Here is a 22,454-nt window from a genome sequence, read left to right on the forward strand (position 1 = left end):
TTTCCTTACACCAGTATATGAACCATAGATTTTTCCCCTCTATATTTCCGATTTCCCGGGCACTTCATGCTGCGGCAACTGCGCCTTCTTTGCCTGCTTGTGCTCTCGGAATGCTTTCTCTCATTCAGCGATCAATTCTCGTATCTTCCTGTTCCACCAGCTTTTCGGTTTCTTTTTTTTCCTTTCCAGCGAACACATTGTTTCTCTTTCCGTATTTCAGTCGTTATTACACTCAGAAGCTCACTATATTGCCACTCTTTACTTGACCATTTGCAAAGTTCTTCGACGACTCTTGTGACTATATTTGTTATTTGTTGAACGTTCCAATTTAGACTGGCCATTTTGCACTGCTTGCCCTTTTTCCCAACTACATATCCTATTTTCAAAATGATGCCTTGTTACTGCCTATGCTGCTATACCTTCCTCGTCAATGACCATTTCCGTCAACTTATCATGAATTCCTCCTCTCATCAGACACTAATCAACGGCCCATTCCCGGTTTCCCACTTTACATGTAATCTGCCCTTCACGTTTAGGCCCTGTATTCATGATAACGAGGTTATGCTGCTCACAAAGATTCAGCATTGACTTCCCGTTGTTGTCAGTATAGCCATCTAGATCCGAAACGTGGGCACTCATGTCACCCGATAGGATAATTTCGGCATCGTTTCTGAAACCCCTGATATCAGCACTTATGCATTTCACTAACTCTGTTTTCGTCTCTGTGCAAACATTTCCGGTCCAAAAATACATTACGCCCAACCAAGTTTTTTTTTTTTTTTCAACTAATTGTACCTGATAACCCAAGATCGTCTTGACATTGAATTCGCTATTTTCCATTTGGCTCCCTGATGCATCAGCAATCCGGCTCCCCCTTTGTTTCTTTCCGACTTAGTTCTGTTGCACACAACAGAACGCAAGTTCTGTTGCAACCCCTAGCGGCTCTTCCGAACCTCTAAGGTGTGTTTTTGTAATCGCTTACACCCCTATTTGTTCTCTACTTAACTACTCCTCAATCTCTGTCCACTTTTTCTTTCTTCTGCCGCCTTGCATGTTGATGTAACGTATGGCATAGCGAGCTTTCCTTCTTGTTCTCCTCCTTTTCTGTTATCGACGGCGATGCTCTTCTGGGGTTCCCCTAGGGGAACATGTTCATTGCTACCCACTCTGACCTCCAGAGCGCCCGCGGGCCCCCTAAAAAAGCGTGGGAATTTTCCTTGAGCTTTGCTTTTGTTCGCTCCATGACAGAACCCAGTTCTTGCACTGGAAATGTCCCAACCGCCACTCTTTCATCACCTTTCATCCTCTAAGAATTGCTTCTAATCATCTAGCCAGGGTTGAGTCGCCTGTGCAAATCACCATTTCACTCTTTCCTTCCTCTCCCTGCTTCCCTTTGTCCTTTTCCGCGTGATTCGAACTTGACAAGGGGCATTGACTCCTGTGCTCCTGCTTCTTTTTCCGTGGTGGCCTCAAGGTAGGTGCAGGTTTTTCCAGCTAACCCCTCACCACGCTGCACGCAATCCAAGCACTTTGCTGACACTCCCTCTCCTGTAACGTCGGGTGATTCCGTTTCATTCTCACGACCATTCTCGTTCACTATGGCGGCAGTGTTCAGCTTTACCTAGGCTGCTTGAAGTCTTTTTTCCACTACCTTCTGTGCATCACGCTCTATATTTAGCTCATTTTCGAGCTCTTCGACATGCTCGACAAGCTAATCCTGGAAAGCGTCCATTTTCTTCAGCCTAGCATCAACATCACAGTGTGTGCCGATTGACTCGATTCCTTCTCCATTCTCATCCGTCTCCTTGTCTGCCTTGATGGACACCCCGCACACTGTAGGCTTTCACGGCCTTGCCATATATTGCGCGGTTTTTTCTAGTGCAAATACAATAATACTATAATAATGTAGAGCACGTGCTTTCTAGCGAAAACCAATACGCACGGTGTTTATTTCGTTAAAATTCCGCAAAGTCATTCTCACCAATGTTTCGAAAGCAATCAATGCCGCACAGGCTTAAGATATGCCACGTTTTCGCACGTGTTCAGCCACGCGGCCACGCTTTGCCTGTCCTACCAAAGCAATATTCCAGATACCAGTGCACACACACTCCAACTACTAATAGCTAATCCTTGACTGAGCGCTATGAGCCTGCTCAGTCAAGGAACCAGCCGTTTGAAAGACGCAGGTTTGCAGTGCTACCGTATGTGCATGATGTCTCCCATAGGCTAGAAAAGATTCGGCAACGTGCAGAAATCACAGTAATTTTCTAAGCCCCGGAATAGCTGGCCAGGCTCAGTGAACGTGTAAACGCGCCTAAATCACGTCAGAGTTATTGCTCAGTCGGGCACAGAAAACGTTTTGTGACATGAGCAACTAATGTGGTTTACCAGATTCCCATGTTTTGCAGCAGTAATTATGTCTCACAGACAGGCAGAGGCTCAAACGATCGTTTTAGAGAGCACTATAACAACGTCCATAACACTGTTCAAGGCCACTTGCGCATTCATTGCCGGGACTGCGGCTGCGTGCCCCTCTTTGACTAAACGGAAGTTTTAGCGAGTCACAGTGCACAGCTAGCACGGGAAATTATAGAAGCTAATTTAATCAGAAAACCGGGTAGTGTGTGCGTTAGTGCACCCTCTGTCGCGCTAACCCCTAGTGAAGTCATGTATCTCAACAGATCGAAATAGTAATGTTCGTTTGTTTCAAGTGACCACGTTCTTAGTACAATAACAGGCTGTTAAAGCACGCCTTGCGACTGCCTTTGACTTTCTGCGCATGCCCCCTCCTGTATATATCCACGTGATGTGGCAACGCAATAAAATATTGTTGGAAGTCAGCGCAGTCTATGTCGTCTCTTGCAGTCCTTGTCCTTGATGCTGTCATTTTTATCATGAATTACAGACTAGCCTAAGCAACCACCCTAGCTAGCTTATTATTCACGAACGCAGACAAGGTCTTGCATGTCATAAGATTCATCCAGGAAGGCGATACCAGTACTCCGAAGTCCACAGGATAAATGAGTAGCAGCAAGTTTTTCTGCCCCATGTGTGAATACTGACGTTATTACCACGATTAGTGGGGAAGAAATATAATTAGGTGGGGATACTAGATCAAGTCGGAGTGGTGGAGTATAGTAATAACATAAGTGAAACAAAGGAAGCCTCCACATTTTTCGGTGGTGTGCCAGTGAGGGAATTTCGAGTGGACTTCTCGAGGACGTGACTCCTGCTGTTTGGTTATATTTGTTAATAAGACACCTGGTATTGGTGTTCTGCACCAGCTCAATTATCTTACAAAAGTTACATGGCCCGCTTTGTCAGATTTCAAGCATTGTAGCAAAATTAATGTGATACTTGTCACCAAGCTAACCTAAGGATATATCTCGCTTTGTTTAGATATAAGCGCGAGACTTATGAAAGAACTAACGTGACGTTAGAAATAAAATCATAGCACATTTCTAAATAAGCCCATTTACGACCGTTTTAATTGTTTTGGTTTGGTAAGAATACATTCTAACCATAAAGCAAGCATATATTACATCATAACCTTGATTGGCACTTCGTGCGCAGTTCATCGGACTCTGAAATAGACATTAGCCTGCAATACTTGCGTATTTGTTTCATAATTGCACGACTGTTTAGTATATCTATGTGTTCGTCTTCATATTCCAATGCCAACAAAAATGTGAAGGCTAAGACGTCACAATTCAAGGCAAATAACGGAATGATGCAGCAAAGTCTTCCTGCACGTAATATACAACATGCCGACTCCACTCCACTGCACTTCAATTTTGTTTGTGTAACCTAATCTGAATAACAGTACGTGAAATCCATTCCTGTAAGGCTAACACTTCACGCCATTTCCCCTCGCGTGCGCTTGCAGTTGCAGCGTCGATAAATGGCAGAGGCCTCCCTAACGCAGACATGGCCGACTACTGCTTCCTGTTGACTGAGCACCTCCTCGGGTTTGCGCTCACGGCGCCTGCGCTGCACTCGAATTTGGACACCGACCGAAAACAAGCTGCGGAAGCCACGTACGATTTCAGCACAAGCCACTTCCGTAAAGCCCTGCAAGCGTCTCCCTGGATGGACGACAATGCCACCAAATTGCGAACCTTTGCTAGTCTCACGGCCTTGCAAGTGAGTTCCGCAGTATGGGCTTTCTCAGTCCGCATAGTGCCCACCGGTGTGGTTCAGTCTTGTAGAGTATTTTGCCATCACGCATGAGTGAACGGTTCAGAAGTTCACAGGCTACGGTGGCTGAGTACCGATGCGGTGGAACGCAAGCCGCTGTAGTACTTTTTGAAGAAGTGAGACACAGTGTGGATCAGTTCTTACAATTAAGGCCTAATTCACACAACCGTCATCGTCCTGATGCTGGTAAGTCAGGAGAGTGCAATTTCTTGCCGATTTTTCGCAAAAAAACCTGGAGGACGTTAAGCTTCGCCTTTAAGAGTGGAACGCGATGGCATTCAAAGATCGCTGACTGCTTCTCACGCTTCCTGGCAACTGCACCATATGTAACCGTAATGTTTACCGAGAAACACTGCCGGCGAACGCTATGCACGAAGGCGAGCTTTTGGTAGGAACGCGGCCTCTTGGTCGGCCGAGTCCCGAACATTGAGACAGCTGTGCTAAAAAAAAAGAAAAACATAATTTTCAGGTTTCTGTTATCGTCTCGAATTTTTAATCTTTAAAGCTCAGAAGATTACATGTACAAGACATGCGCTGCCGGGGTTTCATTTCTTGAAATTACTTTGTGGGCTGTTACTCTCAAAATTTCTAGGAATAACTTTGTCCAGAATGTAGGACAGAGTATGAGCAACTTTAGGGATAGAATGATGCGGCAATATAACCCGCATAATCTTCATCTCACATAGCAAGGCGCGGCACATACATATACCATAATACATATGGAAATTTTCGCTCACGGACAACCCAGCTAACAGAGGGAAAGGGCCCCGATACAGGCGGCCCTTAGCACTTCGGCGTTTAGAGCGATACGCCGGTGACGATGAGACCATCGGGCAACGCCTCGGCGTCCCGTTTTTGAGGACAGATCAGTGACGAAACTCTCTCTCATAATGGTCTCTTGTGGGTTGACGGGGTCGGATGCCGTGTTTCAGGTGGTGTAAGGAACGGTTTAAATACGTATACACAGAGAACTTAAAGGTCCTGCTCTTTCGCTCCACATAGAAGTTGCTCATACTTCGTTTGACCCATTTGTGAGGTCTACTGATCGCGGCAGTAAGAATAAGGGCCTAACTTGAGTATATTACGCACCTTTTAATGTAACCAGGTTGATATATAATAAACGAGAAGAAAGGCGGTAAACCTAGGCGCCCGATTTTCATTAGTCATATCATAAGAAGCCAACAAACACTGACACCAAGGACAACATAGGGAAGAAATCTTGTGCTGATTAAATGAAATAAACAAACGCTTAATTAATGGAATGAAAGTGGATGGAAAAAACAACTTCCCGCAGGCAGGGAACGATCCCACAACCTTCGCATTTCGCGTGCGAAGCTTTAACAATTGAGCTACCGCGGCGCCGTTTCCCCATCCACTTTCTTCTGTTTTTACGTTTATTTCTATCAATTTATTGTTTCTTTATTTTCTTAGCCTCGTTCAGGAACGATGAAGTAATTTTTTCCCAAAACAAAATGAATATTCATTACAAGGAAAAAAGCAAGATAATGCCAAAGAACACACAGTGATAGCACCGAAAAAGAGAAGCGCAGCTAGCCTTGTAGTTCATGCGAGAAGTTCAAATCACTCGGTAGGAAAATTTCGCAAAAAATGTCTCTCTCGTAATCGAGAGTAGATGTGCGCATGAAATGGCTGCTGGTTTGGAGTACTTACGACAACTGCTCACACCACCTCACAACCATCCCCGGCACACTGGACGCTACCGTCCTGGTCGCGCAGCGCGGCGACATCTCTGGAAGGACGGTGCGCAGAAACCGCGCCGCGCAACTCGCGAACCGCTGGCGTAAAAAAGAGCAACCCTGTCGCAGCGCCAAAAGACGACAATAAAGTGTATGGCACACTGTATCTGCCTTTTGAACGTTGCTATTGGAAAAGACATATCAAAGTTCAGCGTACTAGAAGTTACAGTTTCAGTGTTATTAATTGTGAAAGAAAAAACATTAGGTTGAACTCGCAAGCAATATTTTTTGTGTCTTGTTTGTGCAGTAACTAGCATATGTAATGCGGTCTTCTACAAAGGGTTGGGGTTGAGAGACCGCATTTTCTCAAGTTTTGAACAGCTGCCCGGATGATCTCGTTTTGTTCTCGCAACGTTCTCGTTTTGAGTGACCGGATGATGGCTCTGGCTTTTGGTCAAGGTCACTTGAAGGTTGCCAACAACGAGAGGCAAAGCATTTCACGTTGAAAGTTAGCCTAGGTTTGCCTTACTCTTTAATGCGAAATTCGAGTGCAGCTCTATGCTTGAGTTCATTTCGAGGTATATTGAAGCATCGCACCGATCACAGCACCGACTGACAGAGCCGCGACGCGCGGTGCCATATATCATACGGCCAGACAGCTGCCGCTTCCCGGCAACTGCAGATTATCCAACCAGCATCTTTACCGGGAAACGCTTGCGCTGAACGCTGAGCGCGAAGGCAAGCTTTCTGGTTCTCCTTTTTTTTCCTCTCTGCCGCATTGCCGGGTGGCCACCGCCACGAATACACGGACGTGAGTGCCATATGGCGGTGCTTCAAGGTGACTTCTTCCACTTTTCTCCTCGGGCACTCTTCACTATCGCAGTCTTCTGCTTTCCTCCTCTACCTTTCGCCATACTCTTCTGCTCCGCTTTCCGCCTCATGCTTTCACTGTAGCCTCCTCATCCTCTTTCCTCCTCGCGCTCTCTTCGCTATCACTTTGTTTTATTCCTAGCTGCATTCCGAATTCACTCGGTTCCGCCGATGAGGCACGCCAACGCTCAGCGCCTGAACGGTAGCCTAAAAGCGGTGTCCTAAAAACTCAGCCATCACAAGTCTTAGATACTCGGGTGATGGTGCGTTGAGAGCGATGGGGCCTCCGTTGACGGTGGTTGCGGGGATAACAGGCAGTGGCAGATGAGGGATGGTTTCTCATGGTAGAGACAACCTCGGACGTCGGCGTCCAAGGCCGATGTCCAAATACAAGATCGTCGGGGTCCAAGGATGTCGGAGTCCAAAGGTGTACAACTGCACGAACAACTTAGGAGGAGGATGAGGAGCACAAACACCTACAACAGCAGGTTAAGCTGGAATAGCCGAGCCCTGCGTTCGGCTGATCTATCCAAGGACAGCCGGGACCATCCTGGTTCTGTCAATGGTTTCGAGTTCGGGTTTCGAACACTGACCACACCGACCAATTCACCAGCAATCTTCGAGACCCTCTCCTTCGAGTGATCCCTCCTCTCGCCGTTCCTCGTAACCATCGTTTTGTGCGAAATTGACCTTCTTTCTCTTCTTATTTATATGCCTCCGACCCTTCCCCATGGAGCGGAGTCATGCATCCTAAAGTGTTACAGAAAAGAGCGCTCCTCCTCTGCTTATTCACTCTCTCTCAGCCCCTCATTGGGTGACGTTCTTTCTCCCTCTTTCGACAACTCGTGCCTATCATGGTCTTTATCGGCCTCTCGAGGCTTTTTGGGGCTGCCGCTGTTCCCCACTTGTTTTGTCGTCACATTTTTCAACGCACCCGACATTACGCGCCCGCCAAGTCGCCCTCCACTTTCTCAATACAGTGACATAAACCACAACCGTCTGTAGAGGGAAATTAGGCAGACAAGTAGCGGAGGGGGGAGGGAGCGTATTCTGTAACTGTACACATAGGAGACTGCCCATTTTGGCTGGCGCTGATTCGCTGGAGCTCAACCAACGAGAAGTAAACTGGCTAGATGTGCCTGTATCTTTCTTTCTGTTGCCCCAGTCCAGAGAATCAGCACTTCAGCAGCAGCCTCAGGGGACATGTCCACCAGGTGGACACTTAAAATGCCTACTCTGAAGGTACACGTATTGCAGGTAAACCTTGCGACTACAGGAGATGACACAGCAGCGAAATAACCACCGCAAATACAATAGTTGAGGCAGAGTAGCACGGAGTGTCGCCATCTGTACAATTGGCGAAGCTGCCCCTCGCCACATCAAGGGAACCCTGTTATCAGATTTGTCGCCCCTCCTGCCTATTTTACTGTGTCGAAGAGATTTCTGCGTGTGGATTTTTACTGGAGGCACTGGCTACTCGTGACACGTCTGAAGATTGTGGTTACTGGCCCCTCTGCTCAACTAAGCAGTAATATAAATGATATGTTCCCGGGGCTTTGCGACGCTGAAGACAGGAAAGGTCTTTCCAACGAGAGTATGCGCTTACAGCAGTGAGTAAGGGAGCAATATTTTCCTGGTACATTCATGAATCATGATGTTCACGTCACATATTTAACAAGTAGCTTGAATTAGCTTCGAAAAACGTTGCAGCGTTTCTTTGGGCTGCGGAGAAACTGCCCTGCAATGACACCATAAGAGAGACCAATAACAGGCTGTGTTGGTCCCTTCTCTTCTGTAGCGTCCAAGTGTCACGCTTGCCCCATTGGTCTAATTTTGTGCAGAAAACTCGCGCGAACTTGCGCCCTTATTTTCTTAAGTTTTTGTCAGCGATGCCATATTTATCAATGCGCTCATATCCCTTCAATATTTAGCTCGATTGGACGGTCGACGAGCATCTGCCTTGGGAAAAGCTCTACGCGTCCGTCCCACCGGTGACACACGATTCGTTCGTGCCCAATTGGAGGCTCCTGGTTCAAGCCAGGAGTGCCATTCGCTCAAGTATGCTGGCCATGAACGTCCGTTACCACTCGATCGACGAGGATGGCCGGTTGGACGAGATGACCCATCGTTTGACCGTTCCTGTAGCCCGGCTTCAGCCACCCTTGTTCTACGGCGTGCAAGAACCCAGCGTCGCTGTGGCTCTGCTAGGGTCTTGGTTCACGAGAAAGGTTTGTACCGCCTCATGATTTTACACGGGGAGTAATGTCAATGCTAACAGCAATGAGTGATACAAAAATGCTTCTGTTTTGTTTATGGGAACTGACCCTGTCAACCTCCTATTTATTTATTTATTTATTTATTTATTTATTTATTTATTTAAGATACATTCAAGGCCCGTACGCATTACAGAAAGGAGTGGGTGAACATAAAGAAAGTTATGCAAGATACGAAGACATGAACTTCAATGTTTGACGTCAGCCCGTCTGGTTGGGATGAAACATGGTTAAAAGGTAAACAAAATCCCGGGGCTCTTCGCCGACCAAATCAAGATTTAAAAGAAAAGACGTTTCGGCTCCCACGCAGGAGCCTTGGTCACAGGTAAAACCAGTAAAACACAGGTAAAACGTCTTCTTTTCTTTTAAATCTTTATTTGGTCGGCGAAGTGCCCTGGGTTTTGTTTACCTTTTAACCATACAAAGAGATATTCAATGTGGCGTTTCACGAATGCTGCTTTTAAAGGTGTCGGTATACAAGATGGCTGCAACGGTGGCGGGAAGGTGCTTCCAATCTGTGCTTGTACTAGCGATGAATGCATTGCTACAAAGTTTAGTACGTGAAGACGGCACACCAACTTTGAAACTGGGGTCAGAGCGAGATTATATGTATGACGGTTGGGTGATAAGCTGTTCTTTCAAGAAAGGGTTGTGGTGGTACATTTTATGGAAGAGCGAAAGGCGAAAGCATCTACGAAAGTTCTGGCAAGTTAGGTGAGGCTTTCATTGAGGTAACGCTAGCATATCGGGATTAGTTTGATCAGATGAAACGCGCTGCACGATTTTGAATGGCTTCTAAGCTGTTAATGAGTGTAATGTTAGCCGGGTCCCAAATTGCGCATGCGTATTCTAGTTTGGAGCGAACTAATGTTTTTTAGAGAGTTAGTTTCAGTGACGATGGTGCAAATGAGAAGTTTCGGCGCAAATAACCCAACATGTGATTGGCATTGCTACATATAATGTCGACATGCATGGGCCAGGAAAGGTCGCTGGTGATGTTTAGTCCAAAGTATTTGTACGATGAGACAAGTGAGAGAGGACTATCATTGAGGAAATATGTATGCAGATTAGTAGTATTTGTACGCTGTGATAGGCGCATGCATTTACATTTGCTTAAGTTAAGCTTCATAGACCACTTGTTACACCATAACAGAACGTTATTAATGTCGTCTTGAAGGTTACGAGAATCATTGAGGTCAGTAACTTTATGATTTAGAACGCAGCCATCAGCAAAAACCCTAATAATTGAAAATTTCACATAGGAAGCAAGATCATTAATATAGATTAGAAAACGTAGAGGACCCAGCACCGACGCTTGCGGCACGCCTGACGTTACCGCGAGGGGCGCAGACGACGAATTGTTCGTGATTACGTACTGCGTTCTATTAACAAGAAAGTTTTTAATCCAGCCAGTACTAGCGGGTCAATGTTAAGAAGACTAAGTTTATGGATTAGTAGGTTATAGGATACAGTATCGAAGGCTTTAGCAAAATCGATAAATATGCAATCGGTGTCAAATCTTAAGTCAGTGTCAGAAAAGAGGTCGTTAGTAAAGCAAGCTAGTTGCGTTTCGCAGAAAAACGATTTCCTAAAGATTTTCCTAAAGACATGCTGACTGTTGTTGAAAAAAGAGTTCGTCTCAAGAAAATCAACTATGAAGGAATATATTATATGCTCCAGAATCTTACAGGGAATGCAGTGTGTAAATAACTGTGCTGCTTTTGCTGCTTGTAAATAACTTATTATTTATATATGTGAATTTCAAGGCTTTATTATTTGTATCATTTTATGCTATTCCCTTTCTGTAATATAATTTCTTGCAGCATTCTATTGTTGAATTTTTCACCCGTATGTATTTCTGTTATACAATGTTCAACATACTTCACTTTTTTTCTCATTTATCCGTTATTGTATGTTTGTGTTCTCTTTATTGTGCACATTGCCATTTCTGTAGAGGGCACAGACCCTGTCAAGCCGAATTCATTTGGATTTTTGTCTGTACTCCTGTCATCTGTACATGTATAGATGCAAATAAACTTGAATGCTTGTTAGTGATATGGGACGGTAGTTTTCAGGACAATGTGTGTTATCTGATTTGTGAACACGAACCACCTTCCCAACCTTCCGGTCGATGGGAAGTATTGAGCAGTGTAATGATTGTTTGAATATCCAAGAAAGAATAATTGATTAATAGAGTTCCGTACACATGAGTATTTCTGAATTAATTTCATCTGAACGCGCAGACGAAGATAGGTTAAAATTACCGATTAGTTTTGTAATGCCCACCCAGTCTATAAGAATTGGGTCCATTGGGGTATCATAAACTTTAGTTGAAGGTGGAAAAAGCATTGGTGCAGCATCATGAAAAAAGTAAGCAAATAGATTATAAAAAATTGTGCAACACTGATCACTTTGAACAGGAGTTCGATTGGGACATTTGTATTGTGGCTGGTGTATTACCACGAGCAACGCTCCAGAATTTACGCGGGTTGACATGTAGGTTTGATGGCAATGTAATGTTGAAAAAAGTCAGCTTAGCTTGGGAAATGGCGCTACAATATTCATCTTTGATGCGGTGGTATTCGGACCAACGAAACGGGTTGTTTGATTTTTTTTCTGGTTCCGCAGACGGCGAAAGGTGGCCGCAAACCAAGGCGACAGGGAATTACACTGTACTTTTCGTTGGGGAACGTGTTTTTGAATAAGGAATAACAGTTTGCATTTATAAAGGGACCAGTTTTGTTCAAGTGTTCGTTGATTGAAATCGGGCTTCATTGCATCCATAAAATGCTCCATTTTGCGTGATTGCGGGAATATCAGCCTTGGAATAATCGCGCATTGCCTTGACCTTTTTTGTGTAAGAAAAGCATGTTCTTAAATCAGACTGTAGCAATGAATGGTCACTTATCCCAGGAAGTTAAGTTAAGGAGGAAACTAGGTGGAAGGTAGTAGACAGCACTAGGTCAAGTATGTTAGGAGATGTTGGAGTGACTTGGGTTGGTTTGTGGACCAGCTGTGCTAAGTAGAAGTCAATGCAGAAATTTTAGAATTCAATAGATTCGGCTGAAGTACGTTTAAAATTAACACAGTCAGTTCCCCATATTATATCTGGAAAAGTAAAGTCCCCCAGAACAAATGCTGGCGAGTTAGGCAACCTAATAATCAATTTGTTAAGGGCACCATGGAAATTTGCACAAAATGAAGAGGACGAATTTGCTGGCCTATAACATGCATAGAATATAAAGGGACGGTCTGAAATGCTCACGCCCACACAGACTAATTCTAGAGATGATGCAATGTCAATAACAGATGAATTTAGGGTATCTTTGACGGCAATCAAAACGCCCCCTTCTGACCGAATATTGCGGTCGCACCTGTAGATGTTATAAGCACTTTCACACTCTAATGTTTCACTGTTCTTTATTTTCGCGGAAAGCCAAGTTTCTGTATGAACAATGACGTCAGCGGAGCAAGAATCGATAGTTCAAGATAAAGGTGTTCGCTTGTTGGAAACGCTACGCACATTAGTGAAAAGAACAGACCCACTATTGTGACAAGCTCGACTTGAAGATATTTTTGCAGAATGAGAGGAAAGATTGTTAAGACATGTGGCATCGTTATGTTCTTCAGCGGTCAAATCGGAAGAATGAAGTTCGCACATAGTATTGGTGACTGAAGATTACATATAGGTTTTGTTGTTCATGACTAATTTATTTGCCCGCAAAGAAAATGATAGCCCGATGGCTTTTCCGAATTCAATTAGTTTCTTCGAATTCAACTAGATTGGCGTGGAGCCCTGCAAACATCTTCTCCCCGCGATACTTTTGTGGCCTGTAGCAGGCATTTCTGTGACAGCATCTTTTCTCTTGTTTTGAGCGATGAAAACTTGATAATTATGGGGCGAGTCTTGCCGACCACAAAAGAGCCAAGAAGATGTGCCCTAGCAATCGCTTCATCAAATATTTCTAATTTTAGATGGTTTTTAATAAAATCGCGCTCAAGGATTTCAGTTTGTGCCCATGTTTCCAAAGCGTTATCAACAACCCCATAGAGCAAAAAGCTGTCCCTCCGTGATCGATCCTCCAAGTCATCAAGCCTTGATTTTAATTCAGAGTTTTTGGCAGTAACCGCAGTAGTAACTATTTTGGATATGTCTGTGGGAGGCGTGGAAGATTGAAGTGTTTCTCCAACTGTTTCAAGGGTTATCAATCTACTTGACAGGTCCGACACTTTGTGAGTGAGGGCTTCTTGGGTTGCTTTAAGTTCCGAGAAGGAACGCATTACGCCTTCATGACGGCACTGAGCCAAAGGGGTTAAAGAAGCAATGGCAGCCAGGACTGGGCTAGTTATATCATCAGGCCCAGGACTCATCTCTACATCCCCGCAGAGAAGGAACAGTTTAGAAACGTGCGCAAAATCACAAAAAAAATTGTATATAACACACTCGGGCACGGCAGGATCAGCAAAAAGACGTTATTTGAACGCTTGCAATGCAGTGACGGACTGCCACTAACCTGCACATAGAAGGAGACATTCAGCGGCGAGCTCATTTTGGCTGCTCCTCCATGCCGACTGAAGGCGGCCAGGCCGTGCCAGTCCTTTAAGTAGTGGCGCCGTTGTGACGTTGCGCGTGACGTGTTGAAGAGGGAGGCGTGGCCGGTCTCATGGCGGTGACGACAGCAGAAGCCACACTGCTCGGGTGATGTCGAAGATGGAAGCACTCGTGCTGACGATATCTGGTAATCAGCAGCTTATGGTACCGAGCCTAACGATCCGCCAAGGAAGAGAATCTGCACATAGAAGGCCACATTGAACGGCGAGCGCATTTTGGCTGATCCTGCGTGCGCTCCGTGCCTTTAATTGCCGACCTCTCTCGAGTGAAGCTAGCTTAGCAGTACTCTTTGAGGAACTATCAGACATTGTTTGGTATATCATCGGCTGTAGTGAGGTTAGAAGAACTGCCATGGTGACGGCTATATGTTGCTGAATAATAGCCACGTCCTCTCCTATGGAGGTCTCCCTGATAAAAATCAGTACGGAGTAGGATTCTTAATCTATGAGGACATAGCGGGCAACATTGACGAATTCCCCAGCATTAATGAAAGCGTAGCAATAGTCGTAATCAAACCTAGTGAGAGGTATAGATTAAAGGTAGTATCAGCCTACGCTCCAACATCCAGTCACTATGATGAGGAAGTAGATCAGTTTTATGAAGATGTTGAATTAGCGATGAGAAAAGTGCAAACTCGGAATACAGTAGTAACGAGTGACTTCAATGAAAAAGTGGGGAAAAAGCAGGCGGGTGAACAGGCAATTGGCCACTACGGCGTCGATTCTAGGAAGGCTAGAGGAGAGGTTCTGGTAGACTTCGCAGAAAGGAATAAGCTGAGCATGATGAATACCTTTTTCCAGGAAGCTTAGCAACAGAAACTGGACATGCGAAAGCCCTAACGGTGAAACATGGAACGGAATTGATTTTATTTCTGCCAATCTCAGCATAGTGCAGGGTACAGAACTGTTAGGTAGAGTGAAGTGCAGTGATTATAGGTTTGCGAGGCCTAGGATTCACCTAAATTTGAAGAGAGAAAAAGTGAAATTGGTCAAGAAGAAACAGGTCAACTTAGAGGCGAAAAGTGTAAGAGCAGAAAAATTTAGGCTGGTACTTGCAAACAAATTTGCAGCCTCAGAACAGAGATTATGGTGATGACATGGGGGTAATGAATAAAACCATAATGATGCTGGCTTCAGAGGCAGCAATTGAAGTGGGAGGCAAGGCACCGAGGCAATTAATAGGAAAGCTCTTCCAAATAACAAAGGGCCTATTAAAGAAACGACAAATAATGAAACTGTCCAACTCAACAAATGAGAAAGGATTGGCGAAACTGTCAAAACTGACCCACAAGGCGAAAATAGGTGATATTCAAAATTATAACGTGAGAAAGACTGAAGAAGCCATAAAAAATGGATGCAGCCTGAAAGTAACTTAGAAGGAAACTTCGCATAAGACAAACCAAGATGTATGCACTGAAAGATAAGCAGGGTAATATCATCAGTAATCTCGAAGGTATAATAAATGCAGCGGTCAAATTCTATACTGACCTGTACAGCACCGAGAGGATTGAGTAGAACTCCGCTTGTAACTAGCAATCACGACACAACAGCATGATGTCCAGAAAAAGAACGATTGGGCGCGTTAAGTTAAGGCGCTCGAGCACGCTCTAGCCATCAGAGTGCGCTCTTTTAAACTTAACGGCTAAAAAGTGACTTCCGGTGCGTGATTACGGAGCACGCTCTACGCGCCCCACCCGGAAAATGATGCGCGAGAGCGCGCGCCTGCTGCGGCTTCCGGAAAAATGATGTGTTTCCTACTCTTTCCACTGATGCAAGTCCGTTCTCCTTGCCCACTCGTTGCTCTCGCCGCCGCGCAGCCGGGCGTCTGAAGCTGCTCTGAGGCGAGATCGGGAACGTGTTGGCGCGCTTTCAGCTTGCATCGCATCGTAAGCCGCTGCTGCTGCCTCCGTCGCCGCGCGTCAATTTCTACCTTTTCATCGTCCAACAAGAACTGCAGGAGTACCGTCGGCGGGGCCATTTTCGAAAAGAGCTCGCAGTGCAATAGCGGATGCGGAAGCAACATAACATTCGCCAGACGGCTCACCCATGCACCCGAAAACAGTCGGCGAAAATGGCCGTTAAGCTCCGCAGGTGTCGCACTCTAGCGCACTCGAGCGTGCTCTTTTGGAGTTCGGAGCGCGCTAACTTAACGCGCCCATTGCTTTGTCCAAGCATTTGATTATATAGGCGCGCGACCGTGCGCCGAGAGTATCTGCGCATTTAGGGTGCGCAGTCATGCTACAGTTACTTATCGGATACATCCCTTTCCGGTAACAAATGAATTGCACACCTTCCTAAAAACTTGTTCAAACTTTATCTCACCATAAGTAAGGATTATATAGACAATTTATTAAAACGTTCGTCATAATAAAGACGTTGCGGTGGCTTCATGGTTGGGGTCGACCTTCTCAAAGCTGGCGGTGGTACAGCCGGGCTCGAAAGTTTGCCTATTGTCGGTGGTTGGCGCGTTACTGGTTGAGAGGTAGGAACTGGCGCTATTGAATGGTAACCAACGTCGTTGTCCGCTGGGGTGGTATTGATGAAATCATCGCTTGCCTCCAAGAGCCGTTCGCCAGTTTGCAGTAGGGTACGGTGATTGCGCCTAAGGAGCTTCTCGTCCTCCGTTTTTACCAGGTAAGGTCTTGGGTAGGGAATGCCAATCACTTTTCAGGAACATGCAGTATCTCTGAGCCTCACGATGGTACCCTGTTGGAGAGGAGGCAAAAGCCTTCCAGCTTGTTTTTGACTGTGCTTATTGAGGTCGGTCGCAGTCTCATCACTGAAGTCCGGGAGGTTGGCGCGAAGGCGCCTTCCTTGCAGGAGTTCACTAGGGGATCGCCCGTCCTATAGCGGGGTAGTGCGGTAAGCCAGCAGGCCCAAGCAAAAATCATCCCCCGAATCCACAGTTTTCTTCGGGATGCGCTTCACAATCTGCACACCTTTTTCCGCAAGCCCGTTAGACTGCGGATAATGAGGGCTGGATGTGACGTCTGTTAAGTCAAATTTCTTTGAAAATACAGCAAATTCATAGCTAGAAAATTGCGGACCATTATCAGTACATACTTCAACTGGCACGCCAAATCTTGCAAAAATAGCACTGAGGGCTGCAATGGTTGATCGCGCCGATGTGTCTGGCAGTTTCTGGACTTCTGGAAAGTTTGAGAAGCCATCAAAAACAACTCTGTACATGTCACCCGCAAACGAAAAAAATGTCAGCCTCAACTCTATACCATGCATAACCTGGCACGGGTGGCATTTGAAGCGGTTCCCGCGGCTGTTTGTAAGCGTACTTGCGGCATGTAGGACACATGTGCTCCATAGAAGTGATCGCAGCGTTGAGCCCTTGCGAAAATACGAGACGTCTGGCTCTTTAGATGAATTTTCGCATGCGGCGAATGCCTGCATGAATTCTTTGCAGCATTGTTTGACGCATGCTATTCGGAATAACCACTTTCGATGCCTTTAAAAGAATTTTGATGACAAATGATAGTTCTTGCTCAAAAGGCTTGAGGTCACCTTGTACCGGTAGCCCCAACGACAAACTAGTGATTATCGACTACAGGTAGCAGTCACGAGCAGTGGCCTCCTGCAGTTCTTTCTGCGTTGCCGCCGTGACTCTGTTGCCTAGTAGCTGGACTGCGTAAACTTCGACGCCGTCCATGGCACCTGCCACGGACGACGTCGCAGTCAACAGTCGACTGGGACAGCATGTCGGCAAGCACAAGGTGTTTCCCAGGAATATACTGCAAGACATAATCATACTTGAACAATCTCAAAAAGAATCGTTGACGACGAGGCGGCATGTCACCGACTGCCTTTTGAGCAACTGACAAAAGTGGCTTCTGGTCCGTTTCGATCGTCACTTTCCACCTATAGACGAAGTGATGAAATTTTTTCGCATCCAAAGCAAATTGCTAGGGCCTCCTTTTCTATCTGATCATAACGATTTTCTGCTTCAGTCAGCACTCACGATGCGTAAGCTACGGGTCACTACTCATTATTGTGGCACTGGAAAAGGGTGGCGCCGACACCACCATGGAATACCAACTAGCCCGTACCCAAACCTTGGTTGTGCAATTCATCGCAAGATAACTTTGCTTCCCGTCGCGGGTCAAATATTGCTAACACGGGCGCGGTGGTGAAAATTTGCGTGACGCTTTTCGACTCTATGGCGTCGTTTTCCGTCCAGTCAAACTCTGTGCCAGCTTTGATTAGAGTTCTTAATAGCACCGTGCTTTCAGATAGCTGCGGCATGAACTTGCCGGAGCAGTTCAATACACCAAGCATACGGTGAACATCGGCCTTGCATGTTGGCACCGGCATTTGAACCAAACTTTCAGTGAGCCCTGGGTTTGGAGATATGTTTTTCTCCCCGGTGATATCACCCAGAAAGCGGAGCTCGGTTACGCCGAACTTGCACTTCTGAGGAATAAACGTTAACTCAGCTGTTTCAGCAGCTTTCAAGACAGCTACCAGGCGCTTATCGTGCTCTTCCTTCGCTGAGCCCCTGACCAGGATATCGTTGTAACGATCCACCCGGGTTCGTGAACAAAGGAGGGCTCGAGGCACCCTCCGTTAGACGGACGCTCCGCAGCGTGGTGGTGCTGAACGATGAGTGACCGCAGAGCAGCTGTGCTCGTCGGTGTTTATTGCGATGCGGTGACCAATGATGCCTGCTGAACTTAGCAGGCCACCGGGCCTGCCGGGCGAACCAAGATTATGCCCGAGCGGGCGTTACATGCTTGCTACAGCCCCTTACCCTCAGTTTGTTTGTTAAATAAACGAAACAAACGTCCATGTTCAAAATAGGAGGCTCCGCCTCCACCCTAATTGAGTCAACGGTGCCTGCTATCCAGGCGAGTAATGGTCCGGTGGCCTCCACCGTCGAGTACTCCGCCTGGGCACCGGTGTTGGTGGGTCGGGTGTGGCAACTACGGGTGCTGCTTGAGCCAGTCTCGCTCCATCCGGAGGCTCCGTAGTGGTCGGCCTTACGAGTGGTGCCGGGCTCGACACCGGTCCAACGGGTGCCGCACTACTGGCTACGGTTGTCGCCTCCGAGGTGAGCGGTGCTCTGCTGGGAACGACTGGTGCTGCCGCTAGTCATCCTGCGGGCTGGAACTCAGAAGTGGCAGTCGAGGGTGCTGGCCATGTCCCGAGGCGAGGCCTGACATGGTCGGCGTTTCTGTGCCACATGGCCCCGTCTGGCATGCGGACGAGCAGCGATGAGGCACTGACAGGAGACATTACCTGTCCGGCAGACCAGGGTGGGCCACGATGGAGGTTCCTGGCGAAATCTTGAGCTCCCGATTCTGGCAAAGGCCTGGGACGGCACCCTCCTTAGTCAGCAGCCAGCTTCTGCTTCAGCTGCTTCAAGAGCACCGTGGATCGGAATTCCGGGTGCAAGACGTCCAAGAGTGCCCTGACCTTCCGACCCAGCAGGAGCTCACAGGGGCATGGCCAGTGACATCGTGGGGCGTGGCCCGGTACTGAAACAGTATCCGGGCAATCTGCGTCCGGAAATCCCCAGTTTGGCTCTTCTTGAGCTTGCCTTTGATGGTTTGCACCACGCGCTCGGCTGCACCATTTGAAGCAGGGTGGTACGGCGGAACCATCATCCGGCGGATTCCGTTCTTCGTCAGCCAGGCCAGGTACTCTGTGCTGGTGAAAGCACGACCATTGTCGGACGCGATGACATCCGGCAACCCCTGGGCGGCGAAGACCTGTCGTAGCGCTGCAATGGGTCACGCCTGCTGATGGAGCGGTGGCAGGTAGAGCCTCCACCCACTTCGAAAAGGCGTCCACGACCACCAGGAAGTAATGGCCCTTGAAGGATCCGCCAAAATCCACATGTACGTGGGACCAGGGTCTCTGTTGGAACGTCCAGGGGGTAATCTCCACTTGACGCGCGGCTCGCTGATGCTCCTGGCAGATTTCGCAGCTCTGCACCAAGTGAGCGATGTCCTGGTCCAGGCCACGCCACCAAACATGGGACCGAGCCACCATCTTGGTCTTTTCTACGCCAGGATGACCCGCGTGCATCAACTGTAGGACCCTGGACCAGAGACATTGTGAGATCACCACCCTAGAACCACACAGTAGGCATCCCTGCTGCAAGCTCAGCTCAACCGCCTTGTAGCTATATGCCTGCTGCACCAATTCCTCTCCACGCGACGCCGCCTTGACCACCTGAGACAGGAATGGGTACCGGTTGGTCGCATGAGATACCGCAGATCTGGAGAACACCTCCGGGTATGCGTGTTCCAGCATGAACACTTCGGCAGGTTCTGGAACAGCATCAGTCACGTGTGGCAGGGGCAGGCGGCTCAGGGCATCAGCAGGTACCAGGTACTTTCCCGGACGGCAAACCAGCTGGTAACTGTAAGCTTGACATAAAAATTTTAACAGCGCAAACACATGAAACCACAAAGTACCAAGGACGAGACACAGCGCTTGTGTCTTGTCCTTGGTACTTTGTGGTTTCATGTGTTTGCGCTGTTACAATTTTTATGTCAAGTATGCACCAACTCGCTCAGAAAGATGTTTTAATGACCTGTAAGCTGCCAGCCTCAAGGCCCAGCGTACCACTCGGGGCGATGCCTGCACAGGAACTGCCTTGTCAGGCCCCAGCAGCCCCAACAGCAGCTTGTGGTCTGTGACTGCCTCGAACTTGAGGCTCCACAGATACTGGTGGAAGCTTTTGACACCGAACATGAGGGTCAAACCTTCCTTGTCCAGCTGGCTGTAACGTTGCACTGCAGCATGAAGCCGTCGAGAAGCACACGACAAAGGACGTTCCTGGCCATCTTTGTGCCGGTGTGCCAAGGCGGCTGCCACACTGTACGGCGACGCATCTACGGTAAGGAAGACAGGCTTAGCAAGATCGAAGTGCACCAGCACTGGAGCCTTGGTGATTAGCTCCTTGTTGAGCTTGAAGGCCCGGTCCTGCTCCTTCTTCCAGACACATTGCTGATCATTTCGGAGCAGAAGATGGATGGCTGTAGATGCTCCGACAGGTTCGGCAGAAAACTCCTGTAGAAGTTGATGAGGACGAGGTAGCTATGAAGCTCCTTCTTCTGAGGCTTAGGTGCCTTGAGCACAGCATCAACTTTGCGGGGAGCCGGGGCTAGGCCTGCCTGGGAAATGACATGTCCCAAGTACTCAGCGCTGGGGGCTAGGAAAACGCACTTTTCCACCTTGAGCTTGAGGCCGGCGTCCTGCAGTCGTGTAAGGACGTTTTGCAGGCTCTGCAGGTGATCCCCATCGTCACTGCCAGTAACCAGGATGTCATCCAAGTACACCGCCACGTGCCTCATGCTCCTGAAGAGGTTGTCGCTCTCCCTCTGGAATAAGGCTGGGGCCGAGGCCACGCCAAACGTTAAGCGCGTGTACTGAAAGAGCCACGAAGTTGTCGATATTGTGACATACTCCTGGGAAGCAGTCGCACGGGAAATCTAGCCGGCGTCCTTGGCGGCAACTTCCATTACCAGTGCTGTCTTCACGGCGTCATCCAGCGAGGGGAGGGGAAGCTTCAGGAGTCGCGTCTGCATGGCGGGGTTGTTGATGCCGCAGACGAAACGGTCCCGGAGCAGCAAGTCCACCTAGTCCCCGGAAACCTAACTACTCGCTAACCCTCGCAGCACAGCAACGAACTGCCCGAGGGTCTCTCCTTCCCGGCGGCTCCGGTTGTTGAAGCGGAAACGCTCCATTAGTGTGGACGGTACTGGGTTGAAATGCGAGCGCTGTATGGCGAGCAGCTCACCCAGCGTCTGAACTTGTGGCGTGGCTGGCTTGAGAAGGTCGAGCAGGAGGCTGAAGACGCGGTTCCCGCACCTGGCCACGAAAATGTCCCGCTGTTTGGCCTCGGGTGTGTCGTTTGCACGGTAGAACACGTGGACTTGCTCCTCGTAAGTCTGCCAGTCAGACCCATCTTCCTCGAATGGCTCGAGGCTTCCGTCCAGCGGCATGGCAGCAGCAACGGGGAGCGGTGTTTCACCGCTCGCGGCGGCGTGGGACGATCCGTGGGTACTCGTCGCCAGTGTCACGATCCACCCGGGTTCGTGAACAAGGGAGGGCTCGGGGCACCATCCGTTAGACGGATGCTCCGCAGCGTGGTGGTGCTGAACGATGACTGATCGCCGAGCAGCTGTGCTCGTCGGTGTTTATTGCGATGCGGTGACCAATCTTGCCTGCTGAGCTTAGCAGGCCACCGAGCCTGGCGGGTGAACCAAGATTATGCCCGAGGGGGCGTCACATGTTTGCTACAATCGTCTATACAGATAAGCACGCCAGGTAGAGCGTCAAATATCTGGCAAAGCGCCTGCTGAAACACCTCAGGTGTGGACGAGGTACCAAAGGGTAGCCTTAAGAAGTGGTATCTGCCGAAAAGTGACGCAAACGTACAGAACGTGGACGGTATCTCGTCCACGTTCTGGCGTTTGCATCCAGACAGCTAAAATAGGTAGCTCCTGGTAGTCATACTTCTAAGTCCTCACGCTTCGGTAAGGGGAAGTGTTGCCTCTTGACGTACATGTTTACTCTTCTGGGGTCTATGCAAACCCTTAGAGCGCCATCTTTTTTCTTTACTAAGACCAGAGGACTTACCCAGTCTGTGCGCTCCCTTTCTCTGACGATGATTCCCGCACGTGTCATTCGCTGGAGTTCTTTCTCCAGAGGTTCCTGTAGTGCAAGTAAAACCCTACAGGCCGGCTGAACGACTAAAACCGCACCTGGTTCCAGGTCCGGAATTTAACGGAGTCTTCAAGCAGCCCAAACCTTGGAAGACGTGCCTAAAATCTTTCAAAAGTTC

The 22,454-nt window shown here is 47.9% G+C and overlaps 1 protein-coding gene across 1 annotated transcript in view; it reads left to right on the plus strand.

Moving 5' to 3' along the window:
* LOC135912179 (neprilysin-1-like) overlaps positions 1 to 22,454 on the plus strand; it is a 200,675-nt gene that overhangs the window by 153,890 nt on the left and 24,331 nt on the right. Inside the window, exons 7-8 of the mRNA XM_065444559.2 lie at positions 3,887 to 4,143; positions 8,696 to 8,992. Of these exons, the coding sequence (XP_065300631.2) occupies positions 3,887 to 4,143; positions 8,696 to 8,992 (554 nt within the window). The remainder of the gene's footprint in view (positions 1 to 3,886; positions 4,144 to 8,695; positions 8,993 to 22,454) is intronic.

This window comes from Dermacentor albipictus, chromosome 9 (genome assembly GCF_038994185.2).
Source record: "Dermacentor albipictus isolate Rhodes 1998 colony chromosome 9, USDA_Dalb.pri_finalv2, whole genome shotgun sequence".
Taxonomy (NCBI): Eukaryota; Metazoa; Arthropoda; class Arachnida; order Ixodida; family Ixodidae; genus Dermacentor; species Dermacentor albipictus.